We start from the raw sequence: 27056 nt of genomic DNA, 5'->3' as shown, positions 1-27056 counted from the left end.
TTACATTACAAAAAAATGTGGTTTCTTCTGTTTCGATCTCGCTTTGAAATGGATTCGAAAAGGCTGCGACTGACCAAACACTCACTAGCTAATCAATAAGGCACATGCTAATTATCATAACAGGGGTATAGATCTGTACGTGTACTTCTATCAATGTTATCGGTGAACCTTTGTATTTATGGATATTTTATAATTACGCCATGTTTCGATGTGGTAGCTGTTCTATGACGTTATCAACTTTTAGGAACTTGAATCACAGGTAGAAATAATTTCCATATCACTTTTAAATCCTCTATAGATGCTGAATCCATTTACGACCCTACATATTTCGTATGAGTAATATGCTGATCAGAAAGAAAAAAACAACTTTTTATTAACAAGTTCGTACGGAACGAACTCAAGTTTTGAACAAGTGTATAGAGCTATATAGATTCATCGTATAATCCTAAAACGTATTAACACACCAGTTTATGTCCAAATATATCTATAATGTAACCTGTTTTCAGGTTCATTTGGGAAACCCCCACAGCGTACCATATTGGTAACGTGACGCTACACTGCACACCAATGTGTGTATAATATAGGGGAGATAATTCTAGAATGTTTGCTTCAACTTCCTGGTTGTAAATGTTTATAAATAATGTCAGTTGTACCCAGGTTGTAGACTAGGAAACAATCGTAACAAGGAAGCCATTAACATGTTGGAATTTTCTGGTACGAACTTAACTAACAGGTGATTCCCATGCAGGCATTCCGTAAGTAAGTTTTAAAGTACAATTCTAGTATCCAGAATCTGTACCTGATGTATGTGTTCCTGAGTTTGGGTACATGTCAGAAACAGCAGATAAATACACGAACGGTCATGTTATTTACCGGGTCATACCGTGAATGTCTCCAAGTACACGTATCTGAATAAAGACGTAATGTTTAAGTCCTCGTACAACTTTTATGCAAAGTGAAAGTAGATCGTGTACATTTGTCAAAAGGCACACCTTGACCAGGTTGTCAATAGACATAGGGGCCGAACCTAAGGTGAATAAATTGTCCATATTAATGTGATTTAAATATTATTAGGTACCTAACATGGTCACTCAGCATTGGGCAGATGAACATGTACACTTGTTACACGTGTGTATACAAGATACACATGTACCAGGTGGGTAATTCATTTGAGAGTATAAAACTCTTTCGTTTAAGAAATGGAGATGGATTTGAAAATTTCCTTTCAGGGGAATCGTAAATCAAATATATATTAATGATTGATATATCTATTCACCTATTGTATAAAATAAGAAGTTTTCTCCTCTCATATCCAATATTTCAATATCAAATGTTCTACCTCCCGAACACTCAACAACGCAAACAGATGTACATAATGTAACCATTTTGTTCCAGTAATTTTGCAAGAGTTTTTTAACTTACAAGAATGCAAAATAGATACATGTCATACATGTTTATATAGATCTACACGTCACGTATATATAGAGATACATGCTACGTATTTGTCACATAAATAGGTACATGTCATATTTACATGTTACATATATATAAATACATTATACATGCAGGCATACACACATAGAGAGATATTTGCCAGGTGGTATAGGACTAGTAGTTAGCGCCTGATAAGGCAGCTCCGGCGAATTCCTCAACATTGTATTGATTATTGTATATGCTTAATGTATTCATTGTATTAAATTGTATATCTTTGTACTGTAAAACGCTTTAGAGTTGCTTATGTGAGCTAGATAGGGCGCTATATATTATTTATTATTTTACATGTATAGAAACATGTAACATATATAGATACACATCACATATATAGATACATGTTACATATATAGATACACATCACATATTTATAGATGCATGTTACATATATAGATACATGTTACATATATAGATACATGTTACATATATAGATACATGTCACATATATAGATACATGTTACATATATAGATACATGTTACATATATAGATACATGTTACATATATAGATACATGTTACATATATAGATACATGTTACATATATAGATACATGTTACATATATAGATACATGTTACATATATAGATACATGTTACATATATAGATACATGTTACATATATAGATACATGTTACATATATAGATACATGTTACATATATAGATACATGTTACATATATAGATACATGTTACATATATAGATACATGTTACATATATAGATACATGTCACATATATAGATACATGTTACATATATAGATACATGTTACATATATAGATACATGTTACATATATAGATACATGTTACATATATAGATACATGTTACATATATAGATACATGTTACATATATAGATACATGTTACATATATAGATACATGTTACATATATAGATACATGTTACATATATAGATACATGTTACATATATAGATACATGTTACATATATAGATACATGTTACATATATAGATACATGTTACATATATAGATACATGTTACATATATAGATACATGTTACATATATAGATACATGTTACATATATAGATACATGTTACATATATAGATACATGTTACATATATAGATACATGTTACATATATAGATACATGTTACATATATAGATACATGTTACATATATAGATACATGTTACATATATAGATACATGTTACATATATAGATACATGTTACATATATAGATACATGTTACATATATAGATACATGTTACATATATAGATACATGTTACATATATAGATACACATCACATATAAAGATACACGTTACATATATAGATACATGTTACATATATAGATACATGTTACATATATAGATACACATCACATATAAGGATACATGTTACATATATAGTACATGTCACATATATAGATACATGTCACATCTATAGATACATGTTACATGTATAGATAGACATCACATATATAGATACATGTCACATATATAGATACATGTTACATATATAGATACATGTTACATATATAGATACACATCACATATATAGATATATGTTACATATAATATAGATACATGCTACATATACAGATACATGTTACATATATATATACACATCACATATATAGATACATGTTACAGATATATGTTACATATATAGATACACATCACATACATATATAGATACATGTTACATATTATAAAGATACATGTTACATATAATATAGATACATGGTACATATAATATAGATACATGTTACATATATAGATACATGTTACATATATAGATACATGTTACATATATAGATACATGTTACATATATAGATACATGTTACATATATAGATACATGTTACATATATAGATACATGTTACATATATAGATACATGTTACATATATAGATACATGTTACATATATAGATACATGTTACATATATAGATACATGTTACATATATAGATACATGTTACATATATAGATACATGTTACATATATAGATACATGTTACATATATAGATACATGTTACATATATAGATACATGTTACATATATAGATACATGTTACATATATAGATACATGTCACATATATAGATACATGTTACATATATAGATACATGTTACATATATAGATACATGTTACATATATAGATACATGTTACATATATAGATACATGTTACATATATAGATACATGTTACATATATAGATACATGTTACATATATAGATACATGTTACATATATAGATACATGTTACATATATAGATACATGTTACATATATAGATACATGTTACATATATAGATACACATCACATATAAAGATACATGTTACATATATAGATACATGTTACATATATAGATACATGTTACATATATAGATACATGTGACATATATAGATACATGTTACATATATAGATACATGTTACATATATAGATACATGTTACATATATAGATACATGTCACATATATAGATACATGTTACAGATATATGTTACATATATAGATACACATCACATATATAGATACATGTTACAGATACATGTTACATATAACATAGATACATGTTACATATATAGATAAATGTTACATATATAGATACATGTTACATATTTTTATACATGTAACATATATAGATACATATTTTTATACATGTTACATATATAGATACATGTTACATATATAGATACATGTTACATATATAGATACATGTTACATATATAGATACATGTTACATATATAGATACATGTCACATATATAGATACATGTTACAGATATATGTTACATATATAGATACACATCACATATATAGATACATGTTACAGATACATGTTACATATAACATAGATACATGTTACATATATAGATAAATGTTACATATATAGATACATGTTAAATATATTTATACATGTAACATATATAGATACATGTTACATATATAGATACACATCACATATAAAGATACATGTCACATATATAGATACATGTTACATATATAGATACATGTCACATATATAGATACATGTCACATATATAGAAACTTGTTACATATACAGATACATGTTACATATATAGATACATGTCACATATACATATACTTGTTACATATACAGATACATGTTACATATATAGATACACATCACATATAAAGATACATGTCACATATATAGATACATGTTACATATATAGATACAAGTTACATATACAGATACATGTCACATATATAGATACACATCACATATAAAGATACATGTCACATATATAGATACATGTTACATATATATATACACACCACATATATAGATACATGTTACAGATATATGTTACATATATGATACATGTTACATATAGAGATACATGTCACATATATAGATACATGTTACATATATAGATACACACCACATATATAGATACATGTTACAGATATATGTTACATATATAGATACATGTTACATATAATAACGATACATGTTACATATATAGATACATGTTACATATATAGATACAAGTTACATATACAGATACATGTCACATATATAGATACACATCACATATAAAGATACAAGTTACATATACAGATACATGTCACATATACAGATACATGTCACAGATATAGATAAATGTTACATATATAGATACATGTTACATATATAGATACATATTACATATATATATACATGTTACATATATAGATACATGTTACATATACAAATACATGTTACATATATAGATACATGTTACATATATAGATACATGCTCGGTATGTACATGTACATTTTCCCCACCTCTCATACATGTATGCCAGAGATACGTTTCGGCTAGGGACAGTACGGACGAAACGTGTATCACCGATTGGTGACTAAATGAGTGGCTTTTGATAAATACAAAGTTCATTCATTGTCATAGGGATTGCTTTTCCTGCCTTTTTTTATCCTTTTTTGTTGTTGTCAGTACCCGAAAATTTAACGACACCAAACGGTGCCAGAGAATTCGTAGTACTTTCTAGCCCCACACTGGACAAATATCTATCAAAATATGTAAGACTAGTATTTTGGACTGATGATACCCCGGCTACCAGCAATATCCAAATCTAAAAAAAATGGACTCTCTCCTTATAATACAATGCTGGGATTTTTTGAAATATTTTTGTATATAAACTTGCCCTGCAAAAACTTGTATTTTAAAAACAATCAAATAGTTTGTTCGAATAATAATATAAAATAGCCGGTATGATGTTAGCCTACTGTAATCAAAACATAATCAGAATTATGTTCTATCCTCGTCCTATACTGACCACCGTAACCACTTTCTCGTGACCTGACGTTTTTTTGTACATGTATAATTGCAAACACAGTCTAATTTTACTGGTTGTAGACAGAGGGTTTGTTTAAAACGAATTTCTGCTACCTTCGACTCCGTTTTCCAAAGACGACTTGAAGAGTATATAAGAAAAGGGTACAGGAATTCTGGAACGTATCGGTTGAGCAGTCACAAAAATAGCGTCACACGAGAAACACTCACTAACGATAGAGAGCGTCAGTGAGCGTAACTCCTAGATACCGAGGATGGATAGAGAGCGTCAGTGAGCGTAATTAACCCCTGGATATCGAGGATGCGTAGAGAGAGTCAGTGAGCGTAACCCCTAGATATCGAGGATGCGTAGAGAGTGTCAGTGAGCGTAACCCCTGGATATCGAGGATAGCGTCAGTGAGCGTAACCCCTAGATCTCAAGGATGGGAAGAAAGCATCAGTGAGCGTAGCCCCTAGATATCGAGGATGGATAGAGAGCGTTAGTGAGCGTAACCCCTAGATATCGAGGATGCGTAGAGAGCGTCAGTGAGTGTAACCCCTGGATATCGAGGATAGCGTCAGTGAGCGTAACCCCTAGATATCGAGGATGCGTAGAGAGCGTCAGTGAGCGTAGCCCCTGGATATCGAGGAGAGCGTCAGTGAGCGTAACCCCTGGATATCGAGGAGAGCGTCAGTAGGTGTAACCCCTAGATATCGAGGATGGATAGAGAGCGTCAGTTAGCGTAGCCCCTGGCTATTAAGGTGTCTGACATTCTGCTACCATTAGCCCTCCACCACTGGGTCGCGGGTTCGAGGCCTATGTAGGGCAGTCGCCAGGTACTGTCCGTAGGTCGGTGGTTTTTCTCCGGGAACTCCGGCTTTCCTCCACCACCAAAACCTGGCACGTCCTTAAATGACCATAGCTATTAAAAGGACGTAAAAACACAAACAAATCAAACCCCTGGATATCGAAGAGAGCGTCAGAGAGCGTAACCCCTGGATATCAAGGATAGAGAAAGATGGAAAGGACAAGTTTTTAATGTTGCCAAAACCCACATTATTAGATTAAACTATACGATGACTGATCTAACTTAATACGTGTTGTGTTTAGGTATCCACAATAACCATGGCTAGAGAGAAGATTATCAGCAACTTCAAATTTCTTATACAAAATGTGGAACCAGCTCCGATACTGGATATTTTGATACAACGAGGCCACACAAACGTTGCAAACATTCGGACTGAGTGCAGGAATGATAAATGTGAAGCAAATCGCCTGATGATTGAAAGTCTGCCAAGGATGAAGGACGGTAACGGATATGAACACTACATCGATGCGCTGAAGGAGGAAAACATGTCCTTTGTTCTGGAGAAACTAGGATTACCCAAAGGTGAGTCTAGTCTGTTGAAAAAGGAAACCTTGTCACAAAGATAGAAAACAGTGACCATGTCAACCCTAAGACAGATACAGGTGACATAATGGTCACTTAGACAGAAACAGAGGAGTGAATGGTCACTAGGACATAAAAAGGTGACTATATGGTCAATAGGACAGAAACGGGTGACTCGATGGTCACTTAGACAGATAGAAGTGACTATATGGTCACTAGGACAGATACAGGTGACTGTGTGGTCACTTCGACAAATATAGGTGACTGTATGGTCACTAAGACAGATACAGGTGACAGTATGGCCACAAAGACAGATACAAGTGACTGCGTGGTAACTAAGACATATACATGTGGCTGGATGGTCACTAGGACAAAAACAGGTGACTTGATGGTCACTAGGACAGAAAAAAGTGACTTTATGGTCACTGAAACAGATAAAGGTGACTCTATGATCCATAAGATAAATACAGGTGACTGTTTTATCACTTAGAAAAATACAGGTAATTGGGTTACAACAAAAGTTAGGTAAACGTGACTTATTGGTCACTAGGACAGATAAAGATTAGTGAGTGGTTATTATGGCTAGGACAGATAAAAGCTACGGTGGTCATAGAGAGAGACAAAAGTGACTTGCTTGTAATTGTGGCTAGATCAAAGTCCCAGAGTAAAAACTAAGTCACAAGGGCAGATAAAGGTGACTGATGATCACTGAACAAGATAATAGTGACTATTGTAACTATGACAGATACAGTTATCTGGGAAGTAACTTGGACGGATATTGGTGACTGGGTCGTCACTAGGACAGATACAGGTAAATAGTTGGTCACTAGGACAGATACAGGTAAATAGTTGGTCACTAAGACAGATACAGGTAAATAGTTGGTCACTAAGACAGATACAGGTAAATAGTTGGTCACTAAGACAGATACAGGTGACCGTGTAGTCACTAGGACAGATACAGGTAAATAGTTGGTCACTAAGACAGATACAGGTAAATAGTTGGTCACTAAGACAGATACAGGTGACTGTGTAGTCACTTGGACAGATAAAGGTGTCCTGGTTGTCAAAAGGACAGAAGCAGGTAAATGGGTGGTCATTCAAACGGATAAAGGTGACTGTGTGGTCACTAAGACAGATACAGGTCACTGATGATCACTAAGACAGGTAAAGATCACAGATGATCACTAAGACGGATAAAGGTCACTGATGATCACTTAGACAGATAACGGTCACTGATGATCAATAAGACATATAAAGGTTACTGATGATCACTAAGACAGATACACTGTGTGGTCACTCTGACAGATAAAGGTCACTGGTGATCACTTAGACATATAAAGGTCACTGATGATCAATAAGACGGGAGAAGGTCACTGATGATCACTAAGACGGATAAAGGTGAATGTTTGGTCACTAAGACAGATAAAGGTCAATGATGATTACTTAGACGGATAAAGGTCACTGATGATCACTAAGACAAATAAAGGTCACTGATGATCACTAAGACGGATATAGGTCACTGATGATCACTAAGACAGATGAAGGTAACTTTGTGGTCACTCAGACAGATAAAGGTCACTGATGATCACTAAGACAGATGAAGGTAACTTTGTGGTCACTCAGACAGATAAAGGTCACTGATGATCACTGAGACGAATAAAGGTTACTGATCATCAATAAGACGGATAAAGGTCACTGATGATCACTTAGACGGATAAAGGTCACTGATGATCACTTAGCCTGATAAAGGTCACTGATGATCACTTAGACAGATAAAGGCCACTGATGATCACTTAGCCTGATAAAGGTCACTGATGATCACTTAGCCTGATAAAGGTCACTGATAATCACTTAGACAGATAAAGGTCACTGATGATCAATAAGACGGATAAAGGTCACTGATGATCACACGGATAAATGTCACTTATGATCACTTAGACAGAAAAAGGTCACTGATGATCACTTAGACAGCTAAAGGTCACTGATGATCACTAAGACAGACACAGTTTACTGATGATCACTCAGACAGATAAAGGTCACTGGTGATCACTTAGACATATAAAGGTCACTGATCATAAGTTAGACGGAAAAATTGTTACTGATGAGGACTGATAAAGGTGACTGTGTGGTTACTAAGACGGATAAAGGTAACTGATGATCGCTAAGACGGATAAAAGTCACTAATGATAACTTAGACGGATAAAGGTTACTGATGATCACCAAGACGGATATAGGTCAATGATGATCACTAAGACAGATAAAGGTAACTTTGTGGGCACTCAGACAGATAAAGGTCACTGATGATGATCACTGAGACGGAAAAAGGTCACTGATGATCACTAAGACAAATAAAGGTCCCTGATGATCACTAAGACAGATAAAGGCCACTGATGATCACTTAGCCTGATAAAGGTCACTGATGATCACTTAGACGGATAAAGGTCACTAATGATCACTAAGACAGATAAAATTGACTGTGTGGTCACTAAGACTGATAGAGGTCACTAATGATCACTAAGACAGATAAAGTTGACTGTGTGGTCACTAAGGCTGATAGAGGTCACTAATGATCACTAAGACAGATAAAGTTGACTGTGTGGTCACTAAGGCTGATAGAGGTCACTAATGATCACTAAGACAGATAAAATTGACTGTGTGGTCACTAAGACTGATAGAGGTCACTGATGATTACTTAGACAGATAAAGATCACTGAATAAAGGTCATTGATGATCACTAGGACGGACAAAGGGTACTGATGATCACCAAGACGGATATAGGCCAATGATGATCACTAAGACAGATAAAGGTAATTGTGTGGCCCCTAAGACAGATAAACGTCACTGATGATCACTGAGACTGATAAACGGATAAAGGTTACTGATGATCACCAAGACGGATATAGGTCACTGATGATCACTAACACAGATCAAGGTGACTGTGTGGTCACTAAGACAGATACAGGTCACTGATGATCACTAAGACAGATGAAGGTAACTTTGTGGTCACTCAGACAGATAAAGGTCACTGGTGATCACTTAGACATATAAAGGTCACTGATCATAAGTTAGACGGAAAAATTGTTACTGATGAGGACTGATAAAGGTGACTGTGTGGTTACTAAGACGGATAAAGGTAACTGATGATCGCTAAGACGGATAAAAGTCACTAATGATCACTTAGACGGATAAAGGTTACTGATGATCACCAAGACGGATATAGGTCAATGATGATCACTAAGACAGATAAAGGTCACTGATGATCACTAGTATGGATAAGATAAAATTCACTGATGATCACTTAGACGGATAAATGTCACTGATGATCACTAAGACGGATATAGGTCACTGATGATCACTAGACAGATAAAGGTCACTGTGTGGTCACTCAGACAGATAAGGTCACTGATGATCACTTAGACGGATAAATGTCACTGATGATCACTAAGACAGAAAAAGGTAACTTTGTGGTCACTCAGACAGATAAAGGTCACTGTGTGGTCACTCAGACATATAAAGGTCACTGATGATCATTTAGACAGATAAAGGTCACTGATTATCTCTCAGTTAGATAAAGTTTACTGATGATCACTTAGACAAATAAAGGTCACTGATGATCACTGAGACGAATAAAGGTTACTGATCATCAATAAGACGGATAAAGGTCACTGATTATCACTCAGTTAGATAAAGTTTACTGATGATCACTTACACAGATAAAGGTGACTGATTATTACTTAGACAGATAAAGATAACTGATGATCATTTAGACAGATAAAGGTTACTGATGATCACCAAGACGGATATAGGCCAATGATGATCACTAAGACAGGATCACTTAGGCAGATAAAGGTCATTTATGATCACTAAGACGGATAAAGGTCACTGATTATCACTCAGTTAGATAAAGTTTACTGATGATCACTTAGACAGATAAAGGTGACTGATTATTACTTAGACAGATAAAGATCACTGATGATCATTTAGACAGATAAAGGTCACTGATGATCACTAAGACTGATAAAGGTCACTAATGATCACTCAGACAGAAAAGGTCACTGAAGATTACTAAGACGGATAAAGGTGACATTGTGGTCACTTGTATAGATAAAGGTTTCTTGGTTGTTGCTAAAACAGATAAAGGTCGCTGATGACCACTGAACAAGATTTAGGTTGATATGGTGACTAGGGCAGAGAGAGATATCTGGAAGGTAAATAGGACAGATACATGTAAAGGTGACTTTGTGGTCACTAAGACAGATAGAGTTCACTGATAACCACTAAGACGGATAATGGTCACTGATGATCACTAAGACGGATAATGGTCACTGATAATCACTAAGACGGATAATGGTCACTGATGATCACTAAGACGGATAAAGGTCACTGATGATCACAAAGACAGATAATGGTCACTGATGATCACTAAGACGGATAAAGGTCACTGATGATCACAAAGACAGATAATGGTCACTGATGATAACTTAGACAGATAATGGTCACTGATGATCACTAAGACGGATAAAGGTCACTGATGATCACAAAGACAGATAATGGTCACTGATGATAACTAAGACAGAAAAAGGTCACTGATGATCACTTAGACGGATATAGGTCACTGATGATCACTAAGACAAATAAAGGTCACTGTGTGGTCACTAAGACAAATAAAGGTCACTGATGATCACTAAGACAGATAAAGGTCACTGATGATCACTTAGCCTGATAAAGGTCACTGATGATCACTTAGACAGATAAAGGTCACTGATGATCACTAAGACAAATAAAGGTCACTGATGATCACTAAGACAGATAAAGGTCACTGATGATCACTTAGCCTGATAAAGGTCACTGATGATCACTTAGACAGATAAAGGTCACTGATGATCACTAAGACAAATAAAGGTCACTGATGATCACTAAGACAGATAAAGGTCACTGATGATCACTTAGCCTGATAAAGGTCACTGATGATCACTTAGACAGATAAAGGTCACTGATGATCACTAAGACAAATAAAGGTCACTGATGATCACTAAGACAGATAAAGGTCACTGATGATCACTTAGCCTGATAAAGGTCACTGATGATCACTTAGACAGATAAAGGTCACTGATGATCACTAAGACAAATAAAGGTCACTGATGATCACTAAGACAGATAAAGGTCACTGATGATCACTTAGCCTGATAAAGGTCACTGATGATCACTTAGACAGATAAAGGTCACTGATGATCACTAAGACGGATAAAGGTCACTGATGATCACTTAGACGGATAAAGGTAATTGTGTGGTCACTAAGACAGATAAACGTCACTGATGATCACTGAGACTGATAAAGGTCATTGATGATCACTAGGACAGATAAAGGTAATTGTGTGGTCACTAAGACTGATAAAAGTCACTAATGATCACTTAGACGGATAAATGTCACTGATGATCACTAAGACGGATAAAGGTCACTGATGATCACTAAGACAGATAAAGGTAATTGTGTGGTCACTAAGACAGATAAACGTCACTGATGATCACTGAGACTGATAAAGGTCATTGATGATCACTAGGACGGACAAAGGGTACTGATGATCACCAAGACGGATATAGGTCACTGATGATCACTAACACAGATCAAGGTGACTGTGTGGTCACTAAGACAGATAAAGGTCACTGATGATCTCTAAGACGGATAAAGGTCACTGATGATCACTAAGACAGACACAGTTTACTGATGATCACTCAGACAGATAAAGGTAACTGATGATCACTGAGACGGATAAAAGTAACTGATGATCACTAAGACAGATCAAGGTGACTGTGTGGTCACTAAGACAGATAAAGGTCACTGATGATCACCAAGACGGAAAAAGGTCACTGATGAAGACGGATAAAGGTGACTGATGATTACTAAGACAGATAAAGGTCACTGATGATCACTTAGACAAATAAAGGTCACTGATGATCACTAGTATGGATAAGATAAAATTCACTGATGATCACTTAGACGGAAAAAGGTCACTGATGATCACTAAGACAGATAAAGGTAACTTTGTGGTCACTCAGACAGATAAAGGTCACTGATGATCATTGAGACGGATACAGGTCACTGCTGATCACTAAGACAGATAAAGGTCACTGATGATCAATAAGACAAATAAAGGTCACTGATGATCACTAGTATGGATAAGATAAAATTCACTGATGATCACTTAGACGGAAAAAGGTCACTGATGATCACTAAGACAGATAAAGGTAACTTTGTGGTCACTCAGACAGATAAAGGTCACTGATGATCATTGAGACGGATACAGGTCACTGCTGATCACTAAGACAGATAAAGGTCACTGATGATCAATAAGACATATAAAGGTCACTGATGATCACTAGTATGGATAAGATAAAATTCACTGATGATCACTTAGACGGAAAAAGGTCACTGATGATCACTAAGACGGATATAGGTCACTGATGATCACTAAGACAGATAAAGGTAACTTTGTGGTCACTCAGACAGATAAAGGTCACTGATGATCACTGAGACGGATACAGGTCACTGCTGATCACTAAGACGGAAAAAGGTCATTGATAATCACTAGGACGGACAAAGGGCACTGATGATCACCAAGACGGATAAAGGTCACTGATGATCACTAAGACAGATAAAGGTGACTGTGTGGTCACTAATACAGATAAAAGTTTCTGATGATCACTAAGACGGATAAATGTCACTGATTATCACTTAGACAGATAAAGGTCACTGATGATAAGTTAGACGGAAAAATTGTTACTGATGAGGACTGATAAAGGTGACTGTGTGGTTACTAAGACGGATAAAGGTAACTGATGATCGCTAAGACGGATAAAGGTCACTGATGATCACTAAGACAGATAAAAGTCACTAATGATCACTTAGACGGATAAAGGTCACTGATGATCACCAAGACGGATATAGGTCAATGATGATCACTAAGACAGATAAAGGTAACTTTGTGGTCACTCAGACAGATAAAGGTCACTGATGATGATCACTGAGACGGAAAAAGGTCACTGATGATCACTAAGACAGATAAAGGTCACTGTGTGGTCACTCAGACAGATAAAGGTCACTGATGATCACTGAGACGGATAAAGGTTACTGATCATCAATAAGACGGATAAAGGTCACTGATGATCACACGGATAAATGTCACTTATGATCACTTAGACAGAAAAAGGTCACTGATGATCACTAAGATGAATACATTTCACTGATGATCACTTAGACGGATAAAGGTCACTAATGATCACTAAGACAGATAAAGTTGACTGTGTGGTCACTAAGACTGATAGAGGTCACTAATGATCACTAAGACAGATAAAATTGACTGTGTGGTCACTAAGACTGATAGAGGTCACTGATGATTACTTAGACAGATAAAGATCACTGATGATCACTTAGGCAGATAAAGGTCATTGATGATCACTAAGACAGATAAAGGTCACTGATTATCACTCAGTTAGATAAAGTTTACTGATGATCACTTAGACAGATAAAGATGACTGATTATTACTTAGACAGATAAAGATCACTGATGATCATTTAGACAGATAAAGGTCACTGATGATCACTAAGACTGATAAAGGTCACTAATGATCACTCAGACAGAAAAAGGTCACTGAAGATTAATAAGACGGATAAAGGTGACATTGTGGTCACTTGTATAGATAAAGGTTTCTTGGTTGTTGCTAAAACAGATAAAGGTCGCTGATGACCACTGAACAAGATTTAGGTTGATATGGTGACTAGGGCAGAGAGAGATATCTGGAAGGTAAATAGGACAGATACATGTAAAGGTGACTTTGTGGTCACTAAGACAGATAGAGTTCACTGATAACCACTAAGACGGATAATGGTCACTGATGATCACTAAGACGGATAATGGTCACTGATAATCACTAAGACGGATAATGGTCACTGATGATCACTAAGACGGATAATGGTCACTGATGATCACTAAGACAGATAATGGTCACTGATGATCACTAAGACGGATAAAGGTCACTGATGATCACAAAGACAGATAATGGTCACTGATGATAACTTAGACAGATAATGGTCACTGATGATCACTAAGACGGATAAAGGTCACTGATGATCACAAAGACAGATAATGGTCACTGATGATAACTAAGACAGAAAAAGGTCACTGATGATCACTTAGACGGATATAGGTCACTGATGATCACTTAGACGGATAAAGGTCACTGAGGATCATTAAGACAGATAAAGGTGACTCTGTGGTTACTGATGATCACTAAGATGTATAAAATTCACTGATGATCACTTAGACGGATAAAGGTCACTGATGATCACAAAGACAGATAAAGGTCACTGATGATCACTTAGACAGATAAAGGTCACTGATGATCATTTAGACGGATAGAGTTCACTGATGATCACTTAGACGGATAAATGTCACTGATGATCATTAAGACGGATTAAGGTCACTGATGATCGCTTAGACAGATAAAGTTCACTGATGATCACTTAGACAGAACAAAGGCGACTACGTGGTCACCTAGACAGATAAAAGCGACTGTTTGCTCATTAAGACGTATGAAGTTGACAGGTATTTGTATTTCTTTCGGCTACAAACTATTATTTTATGTTTGTCGGTTTCCATGAGTTATGATACATTTTTACGAAACGTAATATGACATTTTATCACGTACCTTTTGAATCTTGTTATAGTAATACAAGCAATTTTTAGACCATGAAATACAACGTTCTGTATTGCACATGTGCAATACGGAATGTTGTATTTACCTACTAACCGGAACTACTTTTTATCGGAATCCCCTTGTCATGGCGAACTAAAAAGTTCCCGGGATTTGCAAAAAATATCAAAGTTTATAAAATCTTTGTATCGATCTCTACCAAATACGGAAGGTATGTGATAAAAGCAAGACCACACACTTGTTGTGGTTTTCTAACGAATCAGAAAACACTTATTAAGTGCGGGGACGTGTATAATCGTTCGCGCAATAAATGAGTGCTTTCTGATTCGTTAGAAATACACAAGTGTGTGGTCTTGCATATGTATTGCTGTGCACCTGATCGACCGCTTCATCATTTTACCACGTTGCTACTTTTAATTTGTGTACATAACAATTGTTAAGCAAGCTGTATCCTTATTTCCATAGTGTTGTTTTATATGAGTTGCTGCCGTTTCCGACTTCAATTGAGCTAGATAATGTGACAAAGCTCTCACCTAACGTAATTTTAAATTGGTCTTTGCTTATTTTACCCCCGCAAAGAAGAGGGGAGGGGGTATACTCGAATCAGCTAGTCCGTCAGACGGTTCGTCCGTAGAAAACGTTTGTCCGGACAACTCCTTCTAAAGTAATTGACCAATTTTAACGAAACTTTCCAGATATGATAACTACCACCTGAAATGGTGCATCCCGGTATTATTATTTAATTGTGACCCTTTTCACGAAGTTATGGCCCATTATTGAAAACTCCTTGTCCCGACAACTTCTCTAGATTCATCGAAACTTTCAAAATATGATAACTACCACCTGATGTTGTGCATCCAGGTATTATGTTTTTCATTCTGACCCTTTTTAACGAATTTATGGCCCTATTGAAACTTTCAAAATATGATAATTACAATCTAATGTTGTGCATCCAGGTATTTAGTTTTCATTCTGACACATTTTAACGAAGTTATGACCCTATGTTGAAAATCCTGAAACTTTCTGTCCGGACAGCAACTTCTCAAGATATGGATCAATTTCAACGAAACTTTCCAGATATGATAACTACCACCTGATATTGTGCATCCTGGTATTATTTTTTCAATCTGACCGTATTCTATGGAGTAATGGCCCTTTGTTGAAAAATACTTGTCCAGACAACTCCTCCAAGACTGTGCGGCCAATTTCAATGGAAGTTTTCAGATATAATTACTAACCCCTGATATTGCGATCCACGATTTTTTTTCCAAACCCTTCTTTTATTGAGTTTTGGCACGTTTTTTGAAACATCTTTCTTCTAACATCTAATCTACTGGGCCAATTTCTAAGAAAACTTACAGATACGGTACATGTTCCTGTCCCCTGACGTTGTGCATCCTAGTAAGACTTTTTCATTCCGATCCTTCTAAAAGGAGTCGTGACCCTTTGTTGATAAAAAGTTGGTCTGCCCCCTAAACTACTGGATTTTAATGAAAGTTTACAGATATGGTAATTATCCCCATATGTCGTGCATCAAGGTAGTGGGGGTTTATTACATTAAAAATCTTTGTCCTCTCTCCCTTTACTACTAGGACGATTTAAACAAAACTCGTTCATCTTGGCTAAGGAGATTTGCTTTGCAAGTATGTTTTGGCATTTGGAGGGAGAAGAGGAAGTATGTCAGTGACCTATATACTTAAATAAGTGTACAGCTCAGTCAATACATGAATTATTACTGGTTGGAGACTATGGATTGCTTTGCAATGCTTTGCCATAAGCAGCCTTTAGCTTACAGTTCTGGTTTATATAGTAGAGCGAGTGGTATTAGGTAGCCTTTGGTTTACAGTTCCAGTGACAGAGGTAAGACCACAATTTTGTAGCATTGATGCCATTACCATGGCTGGTTACAAAGGAAGGCTAAATATGGTGGCATTGATGTATGATGCTATCACCAAGGCCTATTACAGAGGGAAGGCTAAAATTAAGTGACATTTATGCCATTACCAAGGCCTATTACAGAGCTAAGGCTAAAATAAAGTGACACCGATGCCATTACCAAGGCCTATTACAGAGGGAAGGCCAACATTAAGTGACATTGATGCCATTACCAAGGCCTATTACAGAGGGAAAGCTAAAATTTGTCAGCATTGAAGCCATTAATAATGCTTATTTCAGACGTAATGCTAAAATTAGGTGGCATTGATGTCATCACCAAGGCTTATTACATGGGAAAGGCCAACATTAAGTGACATTGATGTCATTACCAAGGCTTTTTACATAGGAAAGGCCAACATTAAGTGACATTAATGTCATTACCAAGGCTTATTACATAGGAAAGGCCAACATTAAGTGACATTGATGTCATTACCAAGGCTTATTACATAGGAAAGGCCAACATTAAGTGGCATTGATGTCATCACCAAGGCTTATTACATGGAAAGGCCAACATGAAGTGACATTGATGTCATCACTGAGGCTTATTACATAGGAAAGGCCAACATTAAGAGGCATTGATGTCATCACCAAGGCTTATTACATGGAAAGGCCAACATGAAGTGACATTGATGTCATCACTGAGGCTTATTACATAGGAAAGGCCAACATTAAGAGGCATTGATGTCATCACCAAGGCTTATTACATGGGAAAGGTAAACATTAAGTGACATTGATGTCATTACCAAGGCCTATTACAGAGGGAAGGCCAACATTAAGTGACATTGATGCCATTACCAAGGCTTATTACATAGGAAAGGCCTTATTACATCGGAAAGGCCAACATTAAGTGACATTGATGTCATTGCCAAGGCTTATTACATAGGAAAGGCCAACATGAAGTGACATTGATGTCATCACTGAGGCTTATTACATAGGAAAGGCCAACATTAAGTGACATTAATGTCATTACCAAGGCTTATTACATAGGAAAGGCCATCATGAAGTGACATTGATGTCATTACCAAGGCTTATTACATGTACATAGGAAAGGTCAACATTAAGTGACATTGGTGTCATTACCAAAGCTTATTACATAGGGAAGGCCAACATTAAGTGACATTGATGTCATTACCAAGGCTTATTACATAGGACGGTAAACATTAAGTGACATTGATGTCATTACCAAGGCCTATTACAGAGGGAAGGCCAACATTAAGTGACATTGATGTCATTACCATAGGACGGTAAACATTAAGTGACATTGATGTCATTACCAAGGCTTATTACATCGGAAAGGCCAACATTAAGTGACATTGATGTCATTACCAAGGCCTATTACATAGGGAAGGCCAACATTAGGTGACTCTGATGCCATTACCAAGACTTATTACATGGGAAAGGCCAACATTAAGTGACATTGATGTCATTACCAAGGCTAATTACAAAGGAAAGGCCACATTAAGTGACATTGATGTCATTACCAAGGCTAATTACAAAGGAAAGGCCACATTAAGTGACATTGATGTCATTACCAAGGCTTATTACATAGGAAAGGCCAACATGAAGTGCCATTGATGTCATTACCAAGGCTTATTACATGTACATAGGGAAGGCCAACATTAAATGACATTGATGTCATTACCAAAGCTTATTACATAGGAAAGGCCAACATTAAGTGACATTGATGCCATTACCAAGGCCAATTACAGAGGGAAAGCTAAAATTTGTCAGCATTGAAGCCATTGATAATGCTTATTTCAGGCGTAGTGCTAAAATTAGGTGGCATTGATGTCATCACCAAGGCTTATTACATGGGAAAGTCCAACATTAAGTGACATTGATGTCATTACCAAGACTTATTACATAGGAAAGGCCAACATTAAGTGACATTGATGTCATTACCAAGGGTTATTACATAGGAAAGGCCAGCATTAAGTGGCATTGATGTCATCACCAAGGCTTATTACATGGGAAAGGCCAACATGAAGTGACATTGATGTCATCACCAAGGCTTATTACATGGGAAAGGTAAACATTAAGTGACATTGATGTCATTACCAAGGCCTATTACATAGGAAAGGCCAACGTTAAGTGACATTGATGTCATTACCAAGGCCTATTACAGAGGGAAGGCCAACATGAAGTGACATTGATGTCATCACTGAGGCTTATTACATGGGAAAGGCCAACATTAAGTGACATTGATGTCATTACCAAGGCTTATTACATAGGAAAGGCCAACATTAAGTGACATTGATGTCATTACCAAGGCTTATTACATAGGAAAGGCCAACATTAAGTGACATTGATGTCATTACCAAGGCTTATTACATAGGAAAGGCCAACATTAAGTGACATTGATGTCATTACCAAGGCTTATTACATAGGAAAGGCCAACATTAAGTGACATTGATGTCATTACCAAGGCTTATTACATAGGAAAGGCCAACATTAAGTGACATTGATGTCATTACCAAGGCTTATTACATAGGAAAGGCCAACATTAAGTGACATTGATGTCATTACCAAGGCTTATTACATAGGAAAGGCCAACATTAAGTGACATTGATGTCATTACCAAGGCTTATTACATAGGAAAGGCCAACATTAAGTGACATTGATGTCATTACCAAGGCTTATTACATAGGAAAGGCCAACATTAAGTGACATTGATGTCATTACCAAGGCTTATTACATAGGAAAGGCCAACATTAAGTGACATTGATGTCATTACCAAGGCTTATTACATAGGAAAGGCCAACATTAAGTGACATTGATGTCATTACCAAGGCTTATTACATAGGAAAGGCCAACATTAAGTGACATTGATGTCATTACCAAGGCTTATTACATAGGAAAGGCCAACATTAAGTGACATTGATGTCATTACCAAGGCTTATTACATAGGAAAGGCCAACATTAAGTGACATTGATGTCATTACCAAGGCTTATTACATAGGAAAGGCCAACATTAAGTGACATTGATGTCATTACCAAGGCTTATTACATAGGAAAGGCCAACATTAAGTGACATTGATGTCATTACCAAGGCTTATTACATAGGAAAGGCCAACATTAAGTGACATTGATGTCATTACCAAGGCTTATTACATAGGAAAGGCCAACATTAAGTGACATTGATGTCATTACCAAGGCTTATTACATAGGAAAGGCCAACATTAAGTGACATTGATGTCATTACCAAGGCTTATTACATAGGAAAGGCCAACATTAAGTGACATTGATGTCATTACCAAGGCTTATTACATAGGAAAGGCCAACATTAAGTGACATTGATGTCATTACCAAGGCTTATTACATAGGAAAGGCCAACATTAAGTGACATTGATGTCATTACCAAGGCTTATTACATAGGAAAGGCCAACATTAAGTGACATTGATGTCATTACCAAGGCTTATTACATAGGAAAGGCCAACATTAAGTGACATTGATGTCATTACCAAGGCTTATTACATAGGAAAGGCCAACATTAAGTGACATTGATGTCATTACCAAGGCTTATTACATAGGAAAGGCCAACATTAAGTGACATTGATGTCATTACCAAGGCTTATTACATAGGAAAGGCCAACATTAAGTGACATTGATGTCATTACCAAGGCTTATTACATAGGAAAGGCCAACATTAAGTGACATTGATGTCATTACCAAGGCTTATTACATAGGAAAGGCCAACATTAAGTGACATTGATGTCATTACCAAGGCTTATTACATAGGAAAGGCCAACATTAAGTGACATTGATGTCATTACCAAGGCTTATTACATAGGAAAGGCCAACATTAAGTGACATTGATGTCATTACCAAGGCTTATTACATAGGAAAGGCCAACATTAAGTGACACTGATGTCATTACCAAGGCTTATTACAGAGAGAAGACCAACATTAAGTGACATTGATGTCATTACCAAGGCTTATTACATGTACATAGGGAAGGCCAACATTAAGTGACAATGATGTCATTACCAAGGCTTCTTGCATGTACATAGGAAAGGCCAAAATTAAGTGACATTGATGTCATTACCAAGGCTTATTTTATTGGAAAGGCCAACATTAAGTGACACTGATGCCATTACCAAGGCTTATTACATACGTAAGGCTAAACTTAGGTGGCATTGATGCCATTATCCAGGCTTATTATAGAAGTAAGGCTAAAATTAGGTTGCATTAATGCCATAACCAAGGCTTTGTTTGTTATTTACTTGTCATGGATTCCTTGACAACCAATTATGATAAAAGCATATATCTTATAGCGGAATCAGCTACCGTTTCTGATGGAAACATTTCTATACTCATCTCTGGTTCTGATAGACTCGCTCTTCATCTCCTCTCCACATAAAAGCAACTGTGATATATCCCTGTTGGACACAATGGTTCATTATAATTCACCTTAAAAATAATCTGCAAAGAGCTATGCAGAAAGTTGCCCATATTTCCGTGAGTCGGCATAATGAAAACGGGAAAAGTATTAATGAGTAAATACTTTCTAGTCACAAAAATGCATAGAATAGCTAAAACCAATTGAATATGAATTTTTGAACTGCTGATATATTAGGTATTGTTAATATGATACTACAAATATAGCCATATTCACTATAGATATGAAAGTGATGGGGTTTCCTAGACTTAAAACAATACTTTCAGGACTTTCCCATCCGAGGACCAACTTTTGAATAAAAGTTTTGATTTCCTGATGTTATAGGCAAAAACAAATCGTATTCTGGAAAAGTGATCTTTTGGGAAAGTGCTCAAAATAATGAAAAACATGGGTGAGCGAGTCCCTTCAACTGCGACAGGTGTTTCTTGGGTTTAAACAGTTTGTATTCCCATCTTTATTTATGTCCGATATAGCCGAACGTGCAACGCAGTTAACTTGTGACCAGACGAAGTGAAAAGTGCAAGTTTTATATGTAGGCATGTGATCTTTTTCCTTAATTAAGTAACAAGATATTTCCAAATCAATGGAACATTTGCTTTCTATTTCTATAACATACCTATTGATTTATCTTCTATGGAATCATGTCGACAAATCACTGTACACGTGTGCGGCACAGCTACGCTTTGTAGTTAAAACATGCTGAATTACAAAAAAATGTGGGATGGTTGCGTCAGAATAAAACAAAAAAGGCCAAGCAAAAACATAATGAACTGTTATTATCGCAAATATATTACCGAAAAACCCCAGGAAAATTCATCGTTGAGGAAAGTCTCATTTATTTGAAATATAATAAAGTAAGGATCGCAATACCCATGCTAGACATGCTTTTCAAAAGGTATATGTATCATTTTGCCATTTAAAGGTGCAGGAAAAACAAAATCAAGATAAGTGTTTTGTAAGAAACCAGATAACGCCATGACGCAGGCAGTAGTAATGAAAATTAAATCCTTTAAAAACTTGTTAGTTATGATTGTACGATCTTGTGGTACATACAGCATTTTTTTTTTTAATTCATAGAAATAACGCGAAATAAGCGAGTTTTGTCGAGTCGTTATCGTGAAACGCATGTATCAAAAGCCACGGCCTTGAATTCGGCTGTTGACAATAATCTATTTTAAGACATAGGATTCCGATAAAGCAACCTGCATATAAATACATGAGGACGCGAAATGACAGTACACGGTGGCACGCGCGCACAAGCGGATCTCAGCTTTGGGGAAATAGGCATACACGTAGTAACCCGCCATAGCTTTTTACTCATCATGGTTAGAAAAATTTAAAAATAATTCGAATACATTATTATTATTATAAAAATATTACCTATATCAGTGCCAGACACATATTAAGCCATATACTTTCCGTAGCTGTACAGGGTATTATCTAGCTGTGTGCTGAATTTCAGTGAAATGGAATAAAAATATATGGAATAAAAGTAAGTCGACTAAGAATTTTCTTGAGAAATGACGTGTGATACTCGGAGCACTTCACTGTGTATAACGAAACTTTAGTGATTACTTTTTTTCATAGATGCGACGCCTGCGACATACAACGTACCACAGACTGCCAGCAATATTGTTGAGCCAGCACAAATCAGTGATCACGTAAGCACAGTCGCTCAGAGAGCAGTGGGGAATTCGGAAACACCGCAGGTGTGTATTCCCTCCAGAAACACCACCGGAAATTCGATTTCGATCGACGGAGCTCCATTGGATGTGAGTGACGGGGCGGCAAACTCTCAGGCAAAAGATACAGATTATGATGACACTGCTACGTCAGCCGATGGTGAGGGGCGCAAAGTCAATGTAAAACACTACGAAGAGATCAGGAGGGAGCCGATAGAGCACGAACATGAATATGACACAATGAAGGAAAGTGGGATGAATGTACGCCTTGTCGAACCGACAACTCTGCAGTGCTCAAAACAAGTTCCGTCATCATGTCCGGATGAGTTATCGGCCTTGACAAAAGATGCTGCATGGCATGCTCATATCAATGATACAACGGTGAGTAACAACATTCAGTTGCATTATTTGGGTATTTCAGCTAAACACGCGTCTATGTGAGATATACATGGGACTTTGTGAGATAAACATGGGACTACAGATGTATGTGAGATAGACATGGGGCTATATTTGTATGCGAGATAAACATGGGGCTCTGTGAGATAGACATGGGACTGTGTGAGATAGACATGGAACTATGTGAGATATGTAAGGGCTATGTGAGATAGGCATGTGGCTATGTGAGATAGACACGTGTCTATTTGAGATAGACATGGGGTTATGTGAGATAGACATGGGGCTATGTGAGATAGACACGTATCTATTTGAGATAAACATGGGGCTATGTGAGATAGACATGGGGCTATGTGAGATAGACATGGGACTATTTTAGATAGACATGGGGCTATGTGAGATAGACATGGGGCTATATTTGTATGTGAGATAGACATGGGGTGCATTTGTAGGTAAGATAAACATGGGGCTGTATGATATAGACATGGGGCTATTTGAGATAGACATGGGGCTATGTGAGATAGACATGGGGCTATGTGATATAGACATGGCGCTATGTGAGATAGACATGGAGCTTTGTGAGATAGACATTTGGCTATGCTAGAATTAGCGTTGCATTTTGAGATATACAGTCGAACCTCGTTATCTCGAACTCTTTTAACTCGAAAACCCCGTTTATCTCTAAGTATTTCTCCGGACCCAGCCGTTTAATGACTGCAAACCGGAAATTTGGTCACAAAGCGTGGTCATGCATAAAAGAGTTCCACAGTTAAAATCACAACCTAGGACAGCTTTACGGGTTCATGTTTTTACAGGAGCCAGTATCGGTTTGAAAGTCGATCGAGAGATTGAGGAACAATACGATAATTGCTGTTGATTACATCGAGTTTAGGAGGTGTCAGGTGTCACATTTAGCTTTAATGAATCAATGTGTTACATGTATGATATAATTTGTTTGTGTGTGTTTTCATTTTCAAAATCAACTATGCGCACGCTCCATTACAGTGATTTGTTTTAGACTTGCGCACTTTCATTTCCGCATTGTAAATTACGAGGTCGGGGACAGCGGGATAGTTCGATCTTCAGAAGTAAAACTAGACGGACTTGCATTAACAAATGCAGACCTAAAAAGACTTCCATATTAAATAACGAATCAAAACATAGTCCAACCGTTTTGATCGCGTTTAAAAACGAAAGTAGGTTTTTCTGAAATAACTTACTCTATTTTTGTAAGCGTGTTTGTTACATTGGGCTTCATGTATGTGCCATAGGCACGTGCCTGGCTGAGCCGGATACACACGGGTTAATGAGAAGGACATGTGACTTAGTATACACGTGACCATTACTATGCGAGAAGAACATTTAACTATGGGTTTTTTAAATGTCTGACTGCTTATTAATTACTACGTGGCTTATGAAGTAGTTTTTCAATATAAAGATTTCCCGTACTTGTACATATACGTCTCGCTTGTGGCATGTAGTATTTACGTCTTTCGAATCTTCTCAGCAACTTGTATTGAACACACTGAATCCTACAGTATTACAGAGAGAGTTGTACGTGTCAGCATTCATGGAACTAACCTCTGTTTTATACTGCAGATTCATAAAGTGGTTAAAGACCTGTGCGCATGTCCGGCGGGAACTTACATCATGTGGTACAGCAAAAAAAAGAGGGCGATGTTGGTGTCTGTCGCGTAAGTATATTTCAATCAACCCATCGTGAATATTACATTACAACCAGTAAGGTAATTGCTTTAAAAGTCCCGATGCACTGTAAGGCATCCGTAGCCAATGAACTTGTCAAATTGTCTTAGGTCTAAATGATACATGTAACTGATTAATTTTAAATCCATGAATTCTGATTCTCCATACTAAGTAAACTGGGCTAGTCATCTAAATCTGGACTCTGTCACATGGCCCACTTGTTACACGGCCCACTTAATATGACACGTGTCACTTGTTTATAGCGTTCCCGAGATTTCCAAGAAGCATGTACACTTCAAGATGGTACGAACAGAGACGGAGGGCGTGTCCCGACCCCACTACCACTTCGACAGTCGGTTACACAACAAAGACCCCCTAGTTGTTCTCCAGTACGTAAAGGAGAACGGACTAGTAATAAAACCCGCCAAACTAAGACATTACCAATCACAGTTCTGATACCTTTCGCAGACCACGAGTTACCTCCCATTCATCGACTGTTCAGTTTGCAAAGCTTGTAGACGTCATTATTGTTTTGAGCATTATATTTACGTTGTAATATTTTTTACACAACTCAACAGGCATATTTCGTGATACACCCGTCAGCCACATGGTACAATGTATGTATATCGTTTGTGGGTTCTCTTGCCACCCAAGTGCTTGAGCACTGACAACATGTACAGGTAGATTGTCCCACTCATCTACTACTCTAAATGTGAATGAGTTTCTCCTTAACTCCGTGTTGCATTGTTTTTGTACATTATGTGATTGTTACCTCGTATTTTGGAAATGACTTTTATCCAATAGATTGTTAACTACTTCGTAAACTGTTATTGTCAATTATTTCAAAAACTGTTATTAAGTCCCCTCTTACCTGCGTTACTTTTATGTTTGGAGTTGTAGTACTTTCAGACGCTCTCCGATCCGTAGGAATGTTCTTTCAATCCTGGTACATGTTCAGTGCCTCTCCGCTGAACATTCGGAATTAGTTATATATTTCTTTTCATTTGCACGGGTTCCATGCGGTTGCCACGAGTTCCAAATACAGTCACTCATACGAATGCCTTGTACCAGTGTAAAACATGGATTAATCTATTGA

The 27056-nt window shown here is 36.6% G+C and overlaps 1 protein-coding gene across 2 annotated transcripts; it reads left to right on the top strand.

The window, feature by feature from the left end:
- The first annotated feature begins 608 nt into the window (after positions 1–608).
- On the top strand, positions 609–27056 carry LOC110448828. Of its 2 annotated transcripts, none has more exons than XM_021495281.1 (5): positions 609–755; positions 6855–7134; positions 23769–24244; positions 25856–25950; positions 26224–27056. In XM_021495281.1, exons 2-5 carry the CDS (start codon positions 6870–6872, stop codon positions 26414–26416), a joined length of 1029 nt encoding a protein of 342 aa, XP_021350956.1. In that variant the 5' UTR covers positions 609–755; positions 6855–6869; the 3' UTR covers positions 26417–27056. The 2 variants fall into 2 exon arrangements, with proteins under 2 accessions (XP_021350956.1, XP_021350957.1); XM_021495282.1 differs by having other exon boundaries at positions 609–759.

The sequence above is a fragment of the Mizuhopecten yessoensis genome, unplaced genomic scaffold (genome assembly GCF_002113885.1).
Source record: "Mizuhopecten yessoensis strain PY_sf001 unplaced genomic scaffold, ASM211388v2 scaffold4359, whole genome shotgun sequence".
NCBI lineage: Eukaryota > Metazoa > Mollusca > Bivalvia > Pectinida > Pectinidae > Mizuhopecten > Mizuhopecten yessoensis.
This window is presented reverse-complemented; position numbering and strand designations above follow the sequence as displayed.

Coding starts and splice junctions, on each gene's coding strand:
- LOC110448828 (XM_021495281.1), top strand. CDS start 6,870: ATGGCTAGAGAGAAGATTATCAGCAACTTCAAATTTCTTATACAAAAT. Junction 7,135..23,768: donor GAAACTAGGATTACCCAAAG/GTGAGTCTAGTC, acceptor TTTTTTTCATAG/ATGCGACGCCTGCGACATAC. Junction 25,951..26,223: donor GCGATGTTGGTGTCTGTCGC/GTAAGTATATTT, acceptor ACTTGTTTATAG/CGTTCCCGAGATTTCCAAGA.